Below are 19,382 nucleotides of genomic sequence, written 5' to 3' on the forward strand. Positions count from 1 at the left end.
TCTCTATGTTGTCCCTTCCAGCTTGTAAACAAAATCCAGGTCAATATAAATAGTTTACCTTCCACCTCTGCCAATTCGCCTCCTTGCAAATCCTATACATCTTCTTGGGACTGTGAGTGTCGTAAGGCAATGCCTATATCTCAACTTATCGAAATTTGCCAATTCTGAATTTTCAAATGAATGGTTAGCTTGGTCCAAACGAGGCTGCAAAGAAAGAAAAAAAATTAAAGTGCATGGAGTAAATGTGAAATAAAGAAAAACTAAATTATGATAAAAATAAAGTAACTATAGCAATATTAGATCAAAACTTAGATATGAACTGTAAAATTCAAGTTTAAATAATATTAACCAGGTAAAATTTTATAAAACTGAATCAGAAGTTCACGCACCAAAATAACTCAAACTGAATTTAGCTTATAAATATAAAAATAATTAGGGTGTATTATATTTTAAAAAGAAAAATATCTTTATAAAATATAGCTTTTACCAAATATGTAGAAAAGTAGAGATAGTAAAGCTAGTAATTTATAGGCTTCCTATTGAGATAAATCAGAAGGAAAAGTTTTTGGATCAAAAATTACACTTTAAGCATGGACTTCCTCTTTATTTTTAAGAATGTATATTCCATTTCTTTGCCTTCCCATTCCCTTTATTATTGTTTTTTTTTTTTTTTTGGTGTGTCTTACCACTTTCTGTCCCCTTTTATAATTCCCCCTTTCTCTCATCAGCAGAAATTGTAAATAGCTCCCTACCTCTTCTACATTAAACACAAACACACACTTTGAAAAAGTTTTAAGTGTATATGTTTACCATAATGCAATAAGACAAATGGTGTCCACAAGCCATAAATGAAAGCCATTCACTAACTCTATAGTTAATACCTTATCTGAAAACCTGAGCATTTGGGAGTTAGAGACATTCCTTGATATGACGCAATATCAAAACTTGATTTTATAGCACAAAATAATTTCTGAGGGTGTTAAAAAATTATGATGATAATAACTTGCTAAAATATTGCCATGAGGAAAGTTTAAAAATGACTCCTTTATGTTTGATACTTATTGGGTAGGTATGCACAAGATGGGCTTGCCTAACAGTAAATTTCAGTAAACACTTAGCAGTCATAAAAGATTCAATTAGAGATTCTGGGCTTACCTAACCAGTAAGACACAGTGAGTAATTTCTCTAATTGCTGAACCTATAGCTATAGTTAAAGTCCAAAGTCAAACTAGATTTCTAAAATATGAGGCATCATCGATTTCCAAGTAAAAGATTCTGATATACTTTGAAAGAATTCAGTACCTTTGAACATCGTTTACTGGGATCTGCAAAGGGAATATTAAATAAAAAATGCTGATGGATTTCCCATTTTTAGATCAAGTCTAAGTGATCTTGACAAGAGTTACCTATTACTTCTAATTCACAAAAACACCACAGAAAGTAAGTTCTTACAGCATAATACTGGCATCCTGCTCGCCTCCTGAAAGCACAGGGACCATCAGGATCATTTTCTTCTTCAGGTTCGGATACTGGGGATGGTACCTAGAAAAAAGAGGCATGAGACAATCCATTTAAGTTATCAAAAGTCAGGAGATAAATTTTTGTAATGGTCTAAAATTAGAATCTGATTACAACTAGTAAATCACTCTTACGTTACATACAGTAGGGCAGTAAATTCTCCAAAGCACTTAAAGACTAGTAGAAATTTTCTATGGCGAAAAATGATTATTTTTTAATGGATTAGTTCTTGCAGGTAAATTCACATGGTATTGCTAATTGCTTCTAAACTTGTCAACTGCTATAAACTTAAAAAGAATCACTATAGTTTTTATAGATCCCACTTCTATTTAGTAAATAATGTATGTAGCCATAAATACTTCATTATGACAGCTATGTTTCACCTATAGGTAGGTGTGTTTTTATCCATCTCTTGGTAATAAAAGCAAAAACTAGAAAGTAAAAACAGGCATATCGATAGCCCCCTCAAAAGCCATAAAAGCCATACATTTTACTCAAAAGGGTGTCCCTTATTCTCCCACTTATTTTTTAAAAATTACTTTTTAAACTTAGCAAATCAGAAGCAGAAAACTAGAAGAGGAAAGAGTTTCGAAAGGCAAGTAGAGAGAAGTGATAAGCCCACAATTTGACAGCATAAAAAAAATAAAGACCTTCAAAAAGCTGTCACATATTAAAAAGCATTCTGCCTGGGACCATGTGGTATTATATCAGGTCAAATCCCTAGATAATCTAAGTGAACCCATAGGGCAGCAATGATACATAATAGCACACTTTATAAATGCCATCCAAAACAAATTAAATGATATACAAATATAATCTGATATGGCAAGGAAATAATATGGTTTATATAAATTTCTACCCATGATGGTTAAAATAAAAAAAAAAAAAAAGTTTTGGTACTTAAGTTTCAGTTGTCTCGCAATTTCACTTTGGAGTACATCTCTTTCTGACAACGCTGGCTCATACATATTTACTGGGAAATTTTTGAACCTCACAAATCCCTCTCTTCCTATTTTGAGAGGAAAAATGTTTTCTCCACATTATTTCCAAACTGTGGTAATTACCACAGAGCAGGGCCATCCAGGGGAGAAAGGCATTTGTTTGAGGTTCCAATATACCTCCACCAACCCTATGGGGGAGACACAGAAACAGTAAGCTAGGGCTGATTCTTCTTCCTGGAGAACCATGCTCCAAACCTGAAACTTGAAAGGAAATCCCAAATGTGACTTTTACACTTTGGTTCCTTTGCAAAGCATCTACCTCTTCTAAAACACACATGGGAAGTGTTGCAAAGTCTTAAAAATTCTTTGCATAATGTATACCAACCCTTCCTCCCAACCATCATCCCATAGGAGTGGATTCCAGGATTTAGTCTGAGTCACAGGAAGTGAGAGCCATTTTAGGAGAATCAAAGTATGATTAAGAAGAGAGAAGGCTTTTAGTTCTGCTATGCTGCAAAATCAGCTGGGTAAGTCTGGTTAAAATGTTTGTTCTTTTAAGGCTCTCCTTTTCCTTGTTTGTTGAACAAAGAAGCATACGATTACTTTAAGGATGTTTTTTTTATCAACAAATTCCTGATTTTGTGAGACTACATTAGCTGCCTCACTGAATGAGGTCTAACTATGGGCAAATACTTAATTCTTAAGCAACATGAAGATACCATTATTAAAAATGAATGAAGGCTGTAAAACACCTAGTCCAAGGAATTAGAGGAACCACAAGTTTCAAAATGTAATTTTCATATGGGGATGAGGGCTGTAGACTACATGAATAAACATAAGAATTTAGAACAGAAATGAAGATCCCTTAATGCATGAGGAATATATGACTAGTATATAAAGTATGCCCTATCATGAGGATGGATGGACTGACGCTAGTAATCAGGAAAAAGTTTCTAGGGGTCAGAGTATCCCATGGCACCATTCTTAAAAACCTGGGAATGTACAGTCAAAATATCATAGGCTCTCATTAGTACCACCAATATAATGCTATCATTCATATACATACATATATTTATATATATGTACACACACACATTTAAATAACATGCTATATTCTGACTTAAAATTCTTTAATAATTTCCCAATATGTATAATGTAGACAGAGGCCATTTGCCACCTGGCTACTACTCCAGGTATCATTCTGTTCATCCTTTCTTCCCTTTGTGTTTTATGCTCCAGCAATGTCAAATTGCCAGCAGTTGTCTCTAACATGCTGTTTTCTCTGCCTAGAGCCCTTTCCTTTCTCTCTGGAAAACTACTACTTGTTAGGACATTATTTCGCTCATTCCTTCAAAATGGTCATTTAATTAAAGTTCCATGGCTATTCAAAGCTTTGCTGGCATCTAATTGGATGATCCCCTGACAAAAGTAATGAATTATTTCATTATGTGCTTTTCAAGAGAATACTAAATTAAACACATCTTTGTGCATTTGCAAAAATTCATATGAATGCTAAAATGTTATCTAGGATAGAAAACCTACATCAGTGACAAAAGAGCAAAAATATATATATAATCTAGTCAAAGAACACATTTTATACAAACTCTAGATTTTAAATAGTTGTAACAATAGAGTGTTTTATAAATAGTCTTGCTTCAAAACATATTTATGATGTCAGTTTTTAAAGTTTTTCTTTCAAAGGTCAGAATGTTAAAATATGATAAAAGCTTGTCTGTTACAGTATTCTCTTTACGTTTCCTATACCGTATAGAAAAGTGAAAAAAAAAAAAGAATATTGCTACACCAGGTGCTAAATAATATTATTTTTTAAAAAACTGATCCTTTAACATATAAAATTAAAGTCTTATTTTTAAAAATATCACTTATGAAAGTAAAATTAAGATTTTAATTGAGAACATTTTGATATAAAACTGTTGCAATATAAACCAAAGAATTATCTTCATAAGTTAAAACTTGAACAAATTCTTCTAAATCTTCTTTATAATCAAATAGTTATTGCCAAACAAATTAGTAAAATTAACATTAAAAGTGGTTAAATATGCTAGTGGAACATGATGAAAGGGAATTATTATTGTTAGTGAATATTTACAATTACATATTTAATATCTTAAAATATTGATAATCTTTGGTTCAGTAATTCCATTTCTAATAATCTATTTTAAATACAGAGGAAAGACAGGAATGCTCATTTTTATAAAGGGGAAAACTGAAAACCACCTAAATGTTCCATAATGAAATAAAGTCTATCCTACTGATGATGGGAAATAACAAAAAATAAATACTATTTCAGTGGCGATATACATAATGTGGAAGATGTTTATGCTATACCATTAGGTGAAGAAACCAAGAATCAAAACTCTCAGATGTGAATTATGTTTTAAAGTATAGCAACAAAAGACTAGAAGAAATTGTCTTTAAAACAGTTTTAAAACAAGCACCTGTGGAAATTCATCTTCATCTGAGCTGTGAAAGTCATATTGCTTAATGTCACTCTTATTGATCACAGGCAATGTCTCAGGAGTGGGTTGCTGAGATGTTATCAAAGCCTCTGCTTTAGGCTTCTTTGGGTACTTCTTCTTTTGACGAACCACATCAGAAGCCTCTTCTTTCAAAGACAAATGATGAGGGTGCTGTTTACGTGACGATTTTTCCCCCAAAGGAAAAAATAAAAATCATTTTAGAAATCATAAAAAACTATACTGCTCTTTAAAAAACATACATTTTTACCCAGGAGATGATTTACTGTTTTTAATACACAAAAATTATGTGATCATAAATTGAAAAGTTTTGCTTTCTGCAAGTTATGATAAAAAATAATTATGGTACTCAGATTTGCTTTTTATATTGTTATTAATACTTAAACTAAAATGTTAGTGATTTTTTAGAAATTACTATTACACAATCCAACATTTAAAAAGTATTTAATTTGATTTTAATTTTATTTACATTCACTGTACTAATGATGAAAATTAATAACTTTATTTTTAAAGTAACGAATTAGATTATGAATTCACTAATTCATTTCTGCTTATTTTCAATTTAAAAAAAGTCAATTTTTTAAGAAAATAAGCTTATTAACTAGAAAAAAACTTCTCTTTTTAGGAATATATAATTACTATCTCAATTAAACAATAATCAAACTGTTCTCAAGTAACCCAGAGTTCTGTGTTGATACTTCAGAGGCCATCTGGCAGAGACTGGCCCTGCCTCTCTTCAACAGAGCAGCTCTGTTTCTGTTTTTACATACTGCTATTCCTTTTACTAAAAAGGACCTACCACTTTAAAAAGTTTGAAAATGATTCTTTAAAGCACCAAAGTACAAACAGTATGAAAAGGGTAAAAATATTTAGGAAGTTATACATTTGTCCACGTAGCCTAGATTTCTGTTGAAACTATGTTAGGGTCAAAAATGATACACACAATGAAAATGCTGCTTAAATGACAAATTACTTAGTGAGATATAAACTGTTCATACAATGGATATAGCTACAATACCAAAAAGAAAATCTCAACTTCTTGGAAACTACTTATATCTTAAGTGGGATGTGTGAGAAAGTAAATATAGTTAACTATGTGAAAGATGGTAGAGCAACGATGAATGCAATCATATCTCTAAAATTAGTATTTAAAATGCTGAGTGTTTCTTTATTCTTAGAGATGCTCTAAAGTAAGAATCAATATATGATAAAGGCTGATTCTGTCAATAATTTTGGGTTGAGATTTTCATATTCTATGCCTACCAATCACAAACCTAGGAAAAGCACTGATTTATATAAAATGAATTAAAAAAAAAAGAAAAATAATATTTATCGCATTGATAACATTTTGGCTATAGAGGCAAGTGTGATTTAAAGGGAATCAGGTAGGTGGGCTGAATGCCTGTGATTAATAAGAAAGAACTTTGGTGTTTGAACTGATATGAGTTGAATAAAGGAGGAGTCTTCCTGCTCCACCTTCTTCCTTGACTTTTAAGAATGAACCCACAAAAAATGAGGATTGTGTACATTTTTAAAAGATGAATTTTCCACAAACATCCTAAGTCGCTTTTTAAATCTTGCTACACAGTAAAGCTCTACTGTCCAATGTTTCAGTCAATACCTGCTTCGTATTTAAATCTAGGCTCCTAAAATTAATTCTTATTAATTTTTATATATCTGTTGCATACTTCAATTAATGTACCAATACCAAGTGCATACTGAATAAATATAAATATATTTCTTGAATCTAAGAGATTGATCACTAAATCTAGTTCTTTATTAGAAGAATTGTAAACTAGATGTTAGAGGACTTTTTCGAATCAGTCAAGGTAGATAGCAATTGATAAATGCTGGTTTTGGCAATGATTACGACAATAACAACACCTTCCAATAGTTTCAATAAAGAAAGTTTTAATTTTAGTTTCTGATGCCTGCCAGGACCATGTAGGATTTGCTAAAGCTAGTGATTGATAATGACTAGTCTTTACATCCTTATTCTCTAGGGAAGCAGATCACATAGTGGAAAGCACATGGTCTTGGGTGTTAGACCTGGACCCAAACCTTGAATCTGCCACTTATTGGTTATTTGATCTAGAAGTCAAACAGAAGTAAAATCGATCTCAAAGGGTTGTTATAAGGTTTAATGAGTTATATGTACATAAAATTCCTAGCAAAGTGCTTGGAAGACAGTAAGAACTAAATACATGTTCATCACTTCTTTAACCAAACTATACTATGACAACTATAGAAACCAATAACTGTGTGATCAATATTACCATACATGCTTCCTGAGGATATTCACCTTAGTTTTACATTCTTGGACTTTGTGATGATTTCCATTATGAAGAGTTGCTGGAGTGGCATATAACTCTTTTTCAGATCTATTGATTTTCACTTCATTAAGGATTTCACCACCATAGTCTCCCAAATGATATCTTGAGAAGGTAACAAAACATAAAAAAAAGTTGCATTGTATAAAAACAAAGAAAAATTAATGATACTTCAATTAACTGGAACATAACTAATCAAATAGGGCCAACGATTAATCAGATTATTCCTAAAAGAGAAAATTTACAGAAATAAAGCTCATATTTGAGATTTAGTAAGCAAAACAAACCCATAACCCTGAATCCCCAAAACTCTAAGACACACAGAAGACTAATTTCTCATGTATGCTATATTTCGAAACACTGGGAAATGATGTTTAAAATGCTTTCCTCGGGAATCACATAAAATTCTGTTAGGTTTAGTATCATCTAATTATGCAAAAAAAAAAAAAAAAATGACTTATATAGAGAACAATTTCAAAATGCGCTGAAACAAAAACATGTTTTCTACCCAGTCAGAAAATAACATCAAGTAAACATTCATTTCCTTCAAATTTTATTTAATAGAAACTTTAATACAGAGATATGGACAAAATGATCTTTAGGTTCTTTTCTAACCAGAATTCAATGATTCTTAAAATAAATAAATAAATAAGTGTATTAGAGGATCCATACTACTAACAAAAATATCTCCCAAATTTGCACTCCAAATTATAACAATGTGATTAAAAAAAAAAAAGTAAGCATCATTCTCTAAAAAAAGTAGATTTTATTAGAGAATCAATTTCAATTGTTTTATGGTTAGTAAAAAACAAAAACAAAAACCTTTCATTTAGTATATATTTTGCTCATCATTTGGCTAAAGATTCCAGTAGTATATAGTAGTAATGTTACCTTTTTTCCACAACTTCTAAGGTTAAGTGCAATAATTCTCGTTTTGTTTTCTCTCTTCTCTTAATCATTTCCAATATTGTTATGGCTCTACTAAACTCTCGTCTCAGTTTCAACATCTTTTCATAAGAGGCTTCATCATTCTTACGATTCTATTGAAAATAATGAAAAATTAGGAAGAATGACAATACAATTATCTACATTTCCAGCTTTAATAAAATCTTATCATACCTGAATTCATTCTATAAAAGAAAAATGTTAAAAAACATTCACCGCAAAAATATTTAAAAAGTCATCTAAACAGAAACAATAAAAAAAACTGTGAAAACTAAGTATAAGGAATTATCTCTCAAATAAATATTCAGAAAAAAATGTTGCCAGCTACTGGAGAGAAAGAATAATATAGAAAGAATAATTCCAATGTAAATAAATTTTTTAAAGTGTCTGAAATGAAATCTAGTGTATAAGAAAATGTAGTCCATTCATATTGTAGCAAGGTATTTTCCAATGAGAGAGAAACAATTCTGTCAAGTTAAGTAAAAATAGCTAAAACGTATCTCTACCCATTCATCCAGCTCTGTGATTGGGGGCTGGAAGGTTCGATATACTACAATGTAAACATTCGCAATGATAAACGAAGCTTCACTTCAGAATCTCGGATATAAAACTGAATGTGAGGTATAAGCATCTCAAGAAATGGGATTATCATGCTTCAAGAATGCATAGTAGAAAAGAGATTTAATGAAAATTCTGAATTTCCGTGTATTAAGAATTTCTTAGAGTGTAGGAAGTATTTGAAGAAACTTACAGAGTCCTGTTTAATAACTGGAGAAGGTTAGGTTGCACTTAGCAACATCTATTTATATATCAAAGTTACTATTAATATAAAATATTTTGTTCAAATGAGTAGCCAAAGAATACACTTACTTTATACTAGGCATGAAACTATTTATTTAAAAATAAGCCATTACTACTCCTCATGCTACATGTTCACCATGAACTGCACTTGAGCAATCTTTCCATCCTTGAGTTAATAATGTAATATAGAAAAGAAACTGAAGAAAGCCAGATTTCATAGTGGAAGATTATATACGAGAAAATGAAACTTAAGAAAGAGTCAAAGTTTTACTTTTTTTTCTTTGTGTATAGTTTCTTGTATTTGAAAATTAATCAGCGCCTATAAAATATTATCCAAACTAAGTCCAATTAAGGTATTACATACCAAATATTAAGAAATGCTATGATACTAAGTCATCCTTTTATCTCATCAAAAGGAAATTAATCTTTTTTCCTCTCTTCTGTATTATGTGACAAAAGGCAAAATCTAAAGCACAATTTTAGGCAATTTAGGGGGGTAAATGGGCAGCAATAACACCTTCCGATGGAAAAAAAAATTAACATTACCAACAGCAAATATTAAAGTGTCCACTCTATGCAGGGTATTGCACATGTTCCCTATCCTCAAAAGGCTTAAAATCTAATGAGAATGAGAGACAGACAGAGTCAAAAGATGAATGATAATACAAGGCTATACGTCAGCTAAACAATTTCAAAAGTGTACCAGAACCTTTTACGATTGCCTCCCTCTTCACTGTGTGTTCCTCTTGGACTATGTGCTTCTGCCCTGTCTTAATTCATTTCCTGCTCTCTTTAGGCCCAAATAATCATCCTTCCTAATTTTTCCTTTCCCAAGTCCTGTCCTTTCAATTTTATTTACTTTTTGAAATAATTTCAGATTAACAAAATGTTATAGATGGTATTTAGAGGTGGGGCCTTTGGGAGGTGATTAGATCATGAGTGCGGAGTCCTCGGGAATGGATTAATGCGCTTATAAAGGAGACTGCAGAGAGCTCTCTTGCTCCTTCTGCCATGTGAGGCCATAGCAAGATCATCATCATGAACCAGGATGCAGGCCCTCACCAGATACAGAATCTGTTGGATTTTGGGCTCCAGAACTGTGAGAAATTAATGTTTGTTATTTAAGCCACCTTGCCTATGAAATTTTTGTTATAGCAGCCCAAATGGACAAAAACACATGTATATAAACACACAATAAATCATTAATGGTAGTACTGTAAAGATTTTTTGAGAAAAATTGAAAATATAATGCCCCTTTATTCCTGAACACTTTCATGTGTATTTTCTAAAATCAACGATGCTCTCTTAGGTGACCACAGTACAATTATTGAAATCTGAAAATTAACACTGATAATTCTATTATCTAATTTAGAGACTTAATTCATATTTCACTTGTCCCACTAACATCTGTTATAGCAACAAATATAATTGTTACATATATTTTATATATTATTGCATTTTGTCATGTCTCTTTAATTTCCTATAATTTGGAATAGTTCCTCTGTCTTTCTATGGTGTTCATGACCTTGATATTTTTGAAGAGCAGAAGCTATTTTTATAAAATGTTCCTCAGTTTGGGTTTCTTTGATGTTTTTCTACAATTAAATTCGGTTTATACATAATTTTAGTAGGACTATCAAAGAAGTAATATTATACCCTTCTCTCATCATCTGAGTAGTTAAATGACATCTATTAGTCTCACTATTGCTGATACTAACTTTGATCACTTGATTAAGACGATGTCTATCAAGTTTCTCTAGTCAATTTTTTTTTCTTTTTTAAATTAAAAATTATGATGTGGGACTCTGTATCTTATGTTTCACCAAATTTCCCCCTACTAGTTTAGTATCCATTGATTCTAACTTTTGCCTGAAACAATTATTATTACTATGGTGGCTGCCAAATGGTGGTTTTAAAAAATCTGCTCACATTTGTAAGTTGGAAATCTACTACAAGGAAAAGTGTACCTTTCTCTTATCTATTTGTTTAACAATCATCCATTCATTCATCTGTTCATCCATCCATTTGTATTACTATAGACTAATAAGTTATTTATACTCTATGGGTTATCCATTACTCTATTATTCCGACACTCAAACTCTCCCATATCTGATCAGTAGAGTCTCCCTTCAAGTTGGCTCCTGAGGCTTTCTGACATAGCCCCAATATTCTTCAGTCTTCAATCATATTCTTATATTCTGGCATAGCAGAATGTTCCAAGTTTACCTTTATATTTTCCCAGCCCCATATCTGGAATCAACCATTTTTCTAAAGTGCTGTGATTCCTTTTAATGGAAAATGGTTTTTAAAATCAAAATCTCCATGGTAAACATGCCCATTACTATGGCATGTCATTACTTCTAGACCCTCTCAGTGAACAGAGCTAGGAAATATGTCTGTAATATATGTATGTATATATACATGCACAGGCCCATATCTAATTCTAACTATATCAATATTAAAATTCATGAGTTCATACTGATATCTTTTCTATGCTTTTAACATGGCCCTACTCCCTGTATTCAAATCCATTTACTCCCTTTACCCTTGCTCACAACTCTCTGCTTGGGGCCAATTCCTTTCTATCTCTTCTAGTTACGCATTATAGTTCTGACCGCGTCTCTAGTGAAATGGTTCTCAAACTACTGCACTTTAGCATTAACGGTAGATCTTTTATAACCAAAGATGACTCCTTGGTGATTGTTATGTACAGCCAGACTGAGAACCACTACCTTGAGAGTTTCCTCTTCTAACTTGCTACTTCTGGGAAGAGAAAAGGCACAGAGAGAGAAGGCACAGAGACTAACAGTTGTATCTATAAGGGTTAAACATATTAAACACATATGCTGATTCAAGACTTCCCAATCAGTACATTCAGACATGCTGGTGCCTAAAGACTATCTCATTTAAGAATATCCTAAAGTACTTAAGCATTCCCAAATTAAACATTAGTTTAGTGAATTAAAATTAAATTCTAGTCTAATAAGCAAATATTTTAGAGAAGAATAAAAAGACTACTGGAAAAGAAAATGTTCCATTCTGCAGAGAAAGTTGAAAATAACAATTAAGAGAAAGGGCAGGAATCAGAGTGTCAGGAAAAAGCTGGACCAGTTATTACTCAATGATGAAGCACCAAAACTTAGGAACCATTACTAGCACTTCTCAATATGCATTGGTTGGAAAATAGTGATTTAACCTATTTAAGAATAAAACACGTGTAAAATTTAGAATATTGTTTATATGTCAAAAATACAGCTAATTTAAGTACTTCATACCCATTCACTAAAAGCTGACCAATGATCTTTCAGAAGACATTGCTACAAGTCTGTCTTTTGCAATACATCTGATTCAATTACAATTCTTTTAAAAAGCAACTGGTAGTTCAGATTTTTCAATGGTTCAAATAAACTTTTCCTCATATCTAATAGTCCATATTTATAAAGTTTAACTGTATTTACAAATTTATCTCATTTTAGCCTTTCCTAAGACAGGCTCTAAATTTTCATAAAATATCTCAGATTTCATAGCTAAGAACTAAAATGCCAAATTGAAAACTTAGCCTGGGTTAGGGAATGTCGTCTACATTTTGGAAATCTAAGAAAGAGTTATATAAACTCCGGTTGTTAATCAGTAGGAGAGTTTCTCCTAAAATATACTATCCCTGGCAGCTGTTATGTTTCCCAGCTGTTATATTAACAGCTGACAAAGACAAGCTTTCAATGTTAGGAGAAACTGGAATCCACTTATAATTCCTCATGGTTTTTTCATGTATGTTCCCAATATTTTGCAATGTTAGAGAATGTGTTACCGTGTATGGTGTTTACTGTTGATTAAAAATGAAAGGCAGTGAATATCCCTCTGAAATAATTCTTTTCTCTATACCATATCATTCCACAGCCTGAGACCCTATTTCTTTTACTTAAAATTCTGGCTCATGCTGCTTCTGAAAGCCAGATGGGAAGAAATTCATCAATTTGAAATCTGACACAACTGACAACTCAGAAAAGGAGAAAAAGATTCCACTTTTTATTGCTGGCAGAGTAGGCTTGAAAATGAACCTTTCCCTACTTCCCACGACCCCATAGAAGCTAAAAGCAGTAAAGTTCATTTTACTTGCCAAGGATTAGAATATGATTTCAAAGGAATTGTAAGCTCTTAAGCTTCCCAAACAGAGAGTATATATAGAATGTTTGGTTTATAGAAGAAATCAAAACTTCCAAGGTAGATAAAGACATATGATTCCTCATATCGCTTCAACTGCAAGTCTAAAATGGTATGATCAGTAGATTTATAAAAGGCATGGATTAGATAAATATTGTACACAACTGGCCAATAGAAGCCACTCAAGGGTAGGATTTCTAACCCAAGTTTAACAATGTCATTAGCTCCCCTTTATGTTCAAAGTAGTCGAAATTATTGAAGTTATTAGGAGAAAAAAATACTGGTCTTAAATACTATTATGGTACATTCAATTAAATCTAATTTGCACATTACCTTTCGAGTTTGCATTTTCTCTGTTCTCCTCCGAAAGGCAACATAAGGGTCATTGTTTGTAGAACCATCTCTTTTCTCTTGTTTTATCTGAGGAATGAGGGATGGCCCCCTGCAGTTTTTACGTTTTCTCACCCAGTAGTCATACACCGCTTTAATTAGATAATCATCTTCGTTTAGCAGCAGTTTTGCTTCTTGAAGTGTTACAAGCTAAATGAAAAATACAACATGCCATCAACTACAAGGTTTGATAAAGAGAAACCCAAGTTAGACTATACCTATATGAAAAAATGTGATCATTCTAATAATTATGAGCAGATATCATGGCAGAAAACACAATCCAACTTAACAAAAGAAATTTATCTAAATATTTATATTTTTCCCTGAGAGGTACTGATTACCACCACTTAAAACATTTCAGAAGCCTGGATGAATGACAATTGGGGAGACTATGACAGATTTATGCCTCAGGTAAGTCTGGGACTAAAAGACATCTGGGATCCTTCAAAATTCTGATATTCTGTAAATCTACACATTTGAGGATCTACTAGTTTCCAACAGTTTCCTAGCTTCTTTCTGTGTTTTTGTTTAACTAGAAGATGTTTCTTTTTGATCTCCGTCCAAAATAAGAGTTGAATCTGCTCTAATATACTGTGATGAAACATGTCTCTTTTGAAATTGTAAAAGGACAAACTGAGCACGTTTCCAGAAGGTCGACACTATGAAATTTTGAATTTCTTGTGCCAATTACATATAAATGCAATTCCTCTATCCAATCTGGTTATCCTTGTTCTCAATACTCATTCTACTAATATCAGTGTCATGTCTGGGACAGTGGCCCTAGGATAGGTTCCTTTAGGAGCTCTGACATTGGTATCTCAGGGATATACTTCCTTATCAATGCAGCCATTATAATGTTGACATATTTCAAACTAAGGTTTGTAAAAATATGCTTGGTCACATCTGTCACCTGCTCCTTATGAAGATCAGGCCAATCAACTTTAACAGGATGGATTAGGGGCTATACATATCCATTTACAGTGAACTTTGGGAAAAGTCATGGAGTTTTAGGGTTGGAAAGCCCTAATGAAGTGATGCTGTATTTTCACTTTTATCATTTTAGAGATGAAGATTCATTTCAAAACAGGTTGAGATATTTCCTATGGAATCTTTCCCTAGAACTTGGAAATGAAAGAAAATTTTTTTCTCAAATTATAAAATCAATATATCAATTGATTTGTAGGTTGTATGAAGTCATCTTAAGAAGTCATGACTCACTAAATAAATTTCTGATATGATCTGACTCGAATAAATGCAATGATCATTTGGACTTCAAATCCTATGATGGTGATTACTAGGGCTAATTAGTTGGTTTCTTAAATAATCTGTCTGCCAAGATAGTTTGACCACCAGAAGAGAATACACTGACACCGTCAAACTCAAGTATTCTAGTCCATGTAACAATTACATTTAGTGCATTAAAATTACAAATGGCTATTCTTCAGTTTATTCAATGTCTCAATGAAGTCACCTTAACTGCATCTGAGAGGCTGAGTAACTTGGTGTTTAAAGAGGAGGGCCAGAGCCTGGAACACGAGACCAAATCAAAAGAATCTATAATTCCGAACAACTTTAAATGAACCCATTCCTACTGCTGAATAATGAGTGATGTATACTCCCAAAGTTTATAAGGACAGTGACAGAATAAGAATCAAGCTTTCTGGATCCAATAAAATTATTCTATTTCATGCTGACAGCATCAAGCAGCTCTCATGTGCTCTGTGGACTAAGAGAAACAATGGTGTGTGATGTGCTACACATGCTTTAGCTGTTTGGCCATTCTGTTTCTCAGAAAATTTTGTAACCTTCAGTAATTAAATCAACTACTTAATCTAACCTTAGAGTGGGGGATAACAGTCTCTCTTCATCAACTAGCAGAGCAGCAGTTTCTTATATAACAATACAATCAAAATAACATTGCTTCCTATCCTGTAGGAGGTGTTAGGGGATTAAAATACTGCCTTAGAGTTTCTCCTCTTGGTGCTTCTTGCTCCTGTTAGAAATGTCTTTCTGCCTAGTTGGTAAGTACCATCTTTGTATCTCAGGTAATAAGAATCAACACACAGTTTACAGTTAAACATCCTTTCTTTCCAGAGTTAACTGTATTTTCTGAGTTGAATGCTGCTTTTATGTTGTTATACAGCAAATTTTTATTCTGTGGAATAACCTTGGTTTTAATCCTTCTGTAAAAATTATCTGTAGCTATTCTAAGGCAACAAGTATCACTGTATTACTGTTATCATGGTAACAGCATCAATTTGAGTAGGCAATAACTATTTGCAGATAATGTCCCAAATTATGTCTCATGATTAAAAATCCACAATTTCAGAATTCTATTACTGTTATTCCCTAAGAGAAAAGTTCTGCTATTTAACACATTGTCTATGAGAAAGTAATAGAAATTAGTATTTAACTGGCAAAGAGTCTGGTAAATTTACTTTCTCAAAACAGCTCTGTTTGATTTACTTGATTTACTTATTTGAGCATCTTGAAGATAAGGAGATAAAAATTATTCTACCATATGGAATTTTCTTTTAAACTGCTACTAGCTCCATGAGGACAAAGATCATTTAGTTTGTTTATATACAAAACTCGTGATCTAGCAATTTCAACACATTTTTAATATACAAATGAATAAATTACATGTGAAAATTAATGTTTTTATATAAGTCAATTAAGTGATAAGTTAATAATTATTATAACCCCATTATTATAGGTTGTGAAGAAGATAAGAAAAAAAACTTAAAGATAAACCTACTACCTAAAGAAACTTAGGGTATAACAAAAAAGGTAAAGTAAGACAAATACAAATTAAACAATAAGATAACAACGTGAAAACTCTGAAACTAAGTATTAATTAATTCAGTAAGCTACAGGGCAGGCACAAAAATGCCATCTGGGAATGCTGTATTGGTAGCTTAAGGAATAAGACTTCAGAGGACAGATACTGAAGAAAACAGCAACAAATAAGATGTAGAGAAGCAATGGAAGAGAGGATGAACAAAGGACACAAGAATCAAGAAATGAGGTCAGTATCACCCAATACTGCAGAGATGTTAAGTAGAATACAAGATTAAAAGAGGCTCTTGAGTGACAATCAGGATGTCACTGGTGACTTTAGTGCAATTTCAGTAAATTGAAATGACTGCGGTGGTTAGTCTTTTGAAAATTTAACTGTGAAAAAAAGAAACACAGAGTGGTAGTATATTAAGAAAGGGTCAAATATGGGGACCCTTAGCACATTTTTTGGCAAAGAGAGGATTGAAGAAATGAGAAAAGAGATAATTGAAGATGAAATATTCAAGGAATATACAGATACACAAGGAAGAGTCAAAATTAGAAACTTCGGGACTAAAGAAAAGGATAAAAACACACAACTGAGTTTCGGGAGTCACGGGAGAGAAGGAATACAGTATAGCATCATCTGGAGTTAACAGTAAGTCAAGTTTTGGAAAGGTTAAACTTGAAAAGTCTGTGGAACATCTAGGTGGAGATGCCAACAGGCAGCACAAAAAAAAACAAAAAATGAAAATCCTGGAGCTTGAGAAAGAGGTCAAGGCTAAAGGTACACCCACAAAAATGGTTGCGGAGGTGATATTACCCCAAAATACAAAGGAAAATAAGAAAACCCAGAAGGGAATAAAGACCAAAGGTGACTCTGGGCGATGAACACACAATGCAATATACAGATATGTATTATAGAATAGTACACTTAAAACCTATATAATTACATTAATGTCATCCCCAGTAAATTTAAAAAAAGAAAAGAAAAAAAAAGGAGAATAAAAAAAGATGGAGACCGAAAATAATCACTTAGCAATCGGAGTTTCCAATAATGACTTCATTGCAGTAGTCTCCCCAGAATGATGGCATCAGAAGCTTTGCCTCAGTCTTTTGTATTTTTTTCTATCAACCTAATAAGTACTGGTGTAATCACAAACTTTATTCCTTGCTCTTGTATCTGGTACTATGCTATCCTCTAACAAAGAAAAATAAAGAAACCCATGAATCCACAGATCAGGAACTTGGAATAAGGATAGTCTTTTTGTATCTTTTATCTTTGATTCTAATGACAGGACTATTATTTTGTTTCTATGACAAAACCTCCACCTTCATCTCCATTGCTGAAAGAAAGTGATATCAAGCTCTGAGTTGAGCCGGTTGCTTTAGGGACTAGAAGTTAACGTTACCAAGCAAAGAGAAGTAAAACAGAATAATGCCATTTATATGGAGATAGTTAATTGCACTGTTTACATGCTTTTTTGCTTACCCTGTCCTCACTTATATAATAAGCTCCACAAGGGCAGAACTTCTGTCACCTTTCCTGTTCACTTGAGCACTAAATAAAATACTACTGATTGAATGAAAGCAAATTACAGAGAGGTGAAGGCTTCTGATGATATAATTTCAGCAATTGTAATTTCTGAGCAATCATGAAAAACAACAGAAATACAGAAGATAGATCGAACCTGGCATTGCTGGAAAAATTTGCATATAAGGAAAAATTGAAGCAATATCTAATGCCATTGATCAAAATCCTAGAAAAACTGTGAGTACTAACGATAAAGAATATCAATGTGATAAGTAAAACAAATTTCCAATTAAAAGAACAAATAAGATAGTCTCTCAAAAAGCCAATTAAGTGGAATTTAACAAAATTCAGTTTTCAGTGTACTTCTTTGGATAGTATGCTAGATATTATTTTCCATCAAAAGGTGGGGAAAAGACTGGTAGAAAGGCTAAATATGCAGCAAAGTCACTTTATAATGGGAAAGTTTTTGGACATATTCTGGATAGCTGGTAATGCCTCAGGGATTCAAAGGATTTAAGTTGGGAGTTGAGAGAAAATAAATTTGTATGGGTAAACTAGTGAAAAGTTTTAACAGTCTATTATAAAAAGTTTATTTATATCTGCAACTTCTTACCTCATTAATAACAATTAGCATATTAAAATATACCACACAGGTACACCAACAATTAGTTTTTAAAAGTTTATTGTTAAAATTTAATTACAATATCAACACATACCCATTATAATAAATGTGGAAAACATAGAAAAATAAAGAACATAAAAATCATCAATAATTTCATCACTTAAATATAACTATTGTTGGCATTTTGTTGAGGACTTTTTGTTCTCTTATTCTATGCACAAGTATAAATGTAATGCTTTAAACAAACCTCAGAATTTTTCATTTAAACAATTCTATACCCTGTCTTTGAAATTTAACATAATAAAATGAGCAATTTCCTGTGGCATTAGATATCATTCAAAATAATGATTTTGAATGGCTGTATGATATTCCATTAGAGACAATTTATAAGTTCTTTTGAACATCATGTTAAAAAATCTTTGATATTTTCATTATTTTTCTTGAACATGATTCCTAGAGGTAGAATTACTAAATCAAAGGGTATAAACATTTTAAGGTTCTTGACATATGCTGCCTAATTGCTTTCCAGAAAGACTATACCATTTTAAATTCTCTATACCATATATAAAGAATATTCTTTATAACTTTGTGAATAATTTTTCCTTCACTTAAAAATTTAAATTTACAAATAAGTAAAACTAAAATACATTTAAAATGATAATAAGAGTAGCTTAATATAAGCCTGAGCAACTAAGCAAGATTTGGTATGAGATGTCTGCCTTAGAGACCCAATCAAGCAAATTTATTTTTACTGAAGCACCAAAAAGAAAGCCCTATAAAAAGGATCAAGATATTATTATATTTACTAGTACTATTTTAACATCCAAAAGAGAAACATGTCATCTTATTCAAAGAAATTATGCT

The 19,382-nt window shown here is 32.1% G+C and overlaps 1 protein-coding gene across 3 annotated transcripts in view; it reads right to left on the reverse strand.

Moving 5' to 3' along the window:
• The window catches only part of EPC2 (enhancer of polycomb homolog 2), a 103,442-nt gene that overhangs the window by 14,016 nt on the left and 70,044 nt on the right, over window positions 1-19,382 (reverse strand). For 2 of the 3 annotated variants that reach the window (XM_016151135.2, XM_016151136.2), the window contains exons 4-9: window positions 13,528-13,734; window positions 8,179-8,327; window positions 7,260-7,392; window positions 4,919-5,110; window positions 1,453-1,542; window positions 59-204 (exon numbers count right to left, since the gene is read on the reverse strand). In XM_016151135.2, coding sequence (XP_016006621.1) covers window positions 59-204; window positions 1,453-1,542; window positions 4,919-5,110; window positions 7,260-7,392; window positions 8,179-8,327; window positions 13,528-13,734 — 917 coding nt within the window. The remainder of the gene's footprint in view (window positions 1-58; window positions 205-1,452; window positions 1,543-4,918; window positions 5,111-7,259; window positions 7,393-8,178; window positions 8,328-13,527; window positions 13,735-19,382) is intronic. The other variant, XM_016151137.2, reaches the window with a different exon arrangement.

This window comes from Rousettus aegyptiacus, unplaced genomic scaffold, assembly GCF_014176215.1.
Source record: "Rousettus aegyptiacus isolate mRouAeg1 unplaced genomic scaffold, mRouAeg1.p scaffold_m13_p_2, whole genome shotgun sequence".
NCBI lineage: Eukaryota > Metazoa > Chordata > Mammalia > Chiroptera > Pteropodidae > Rousettus > Rousettus aegyptiacus.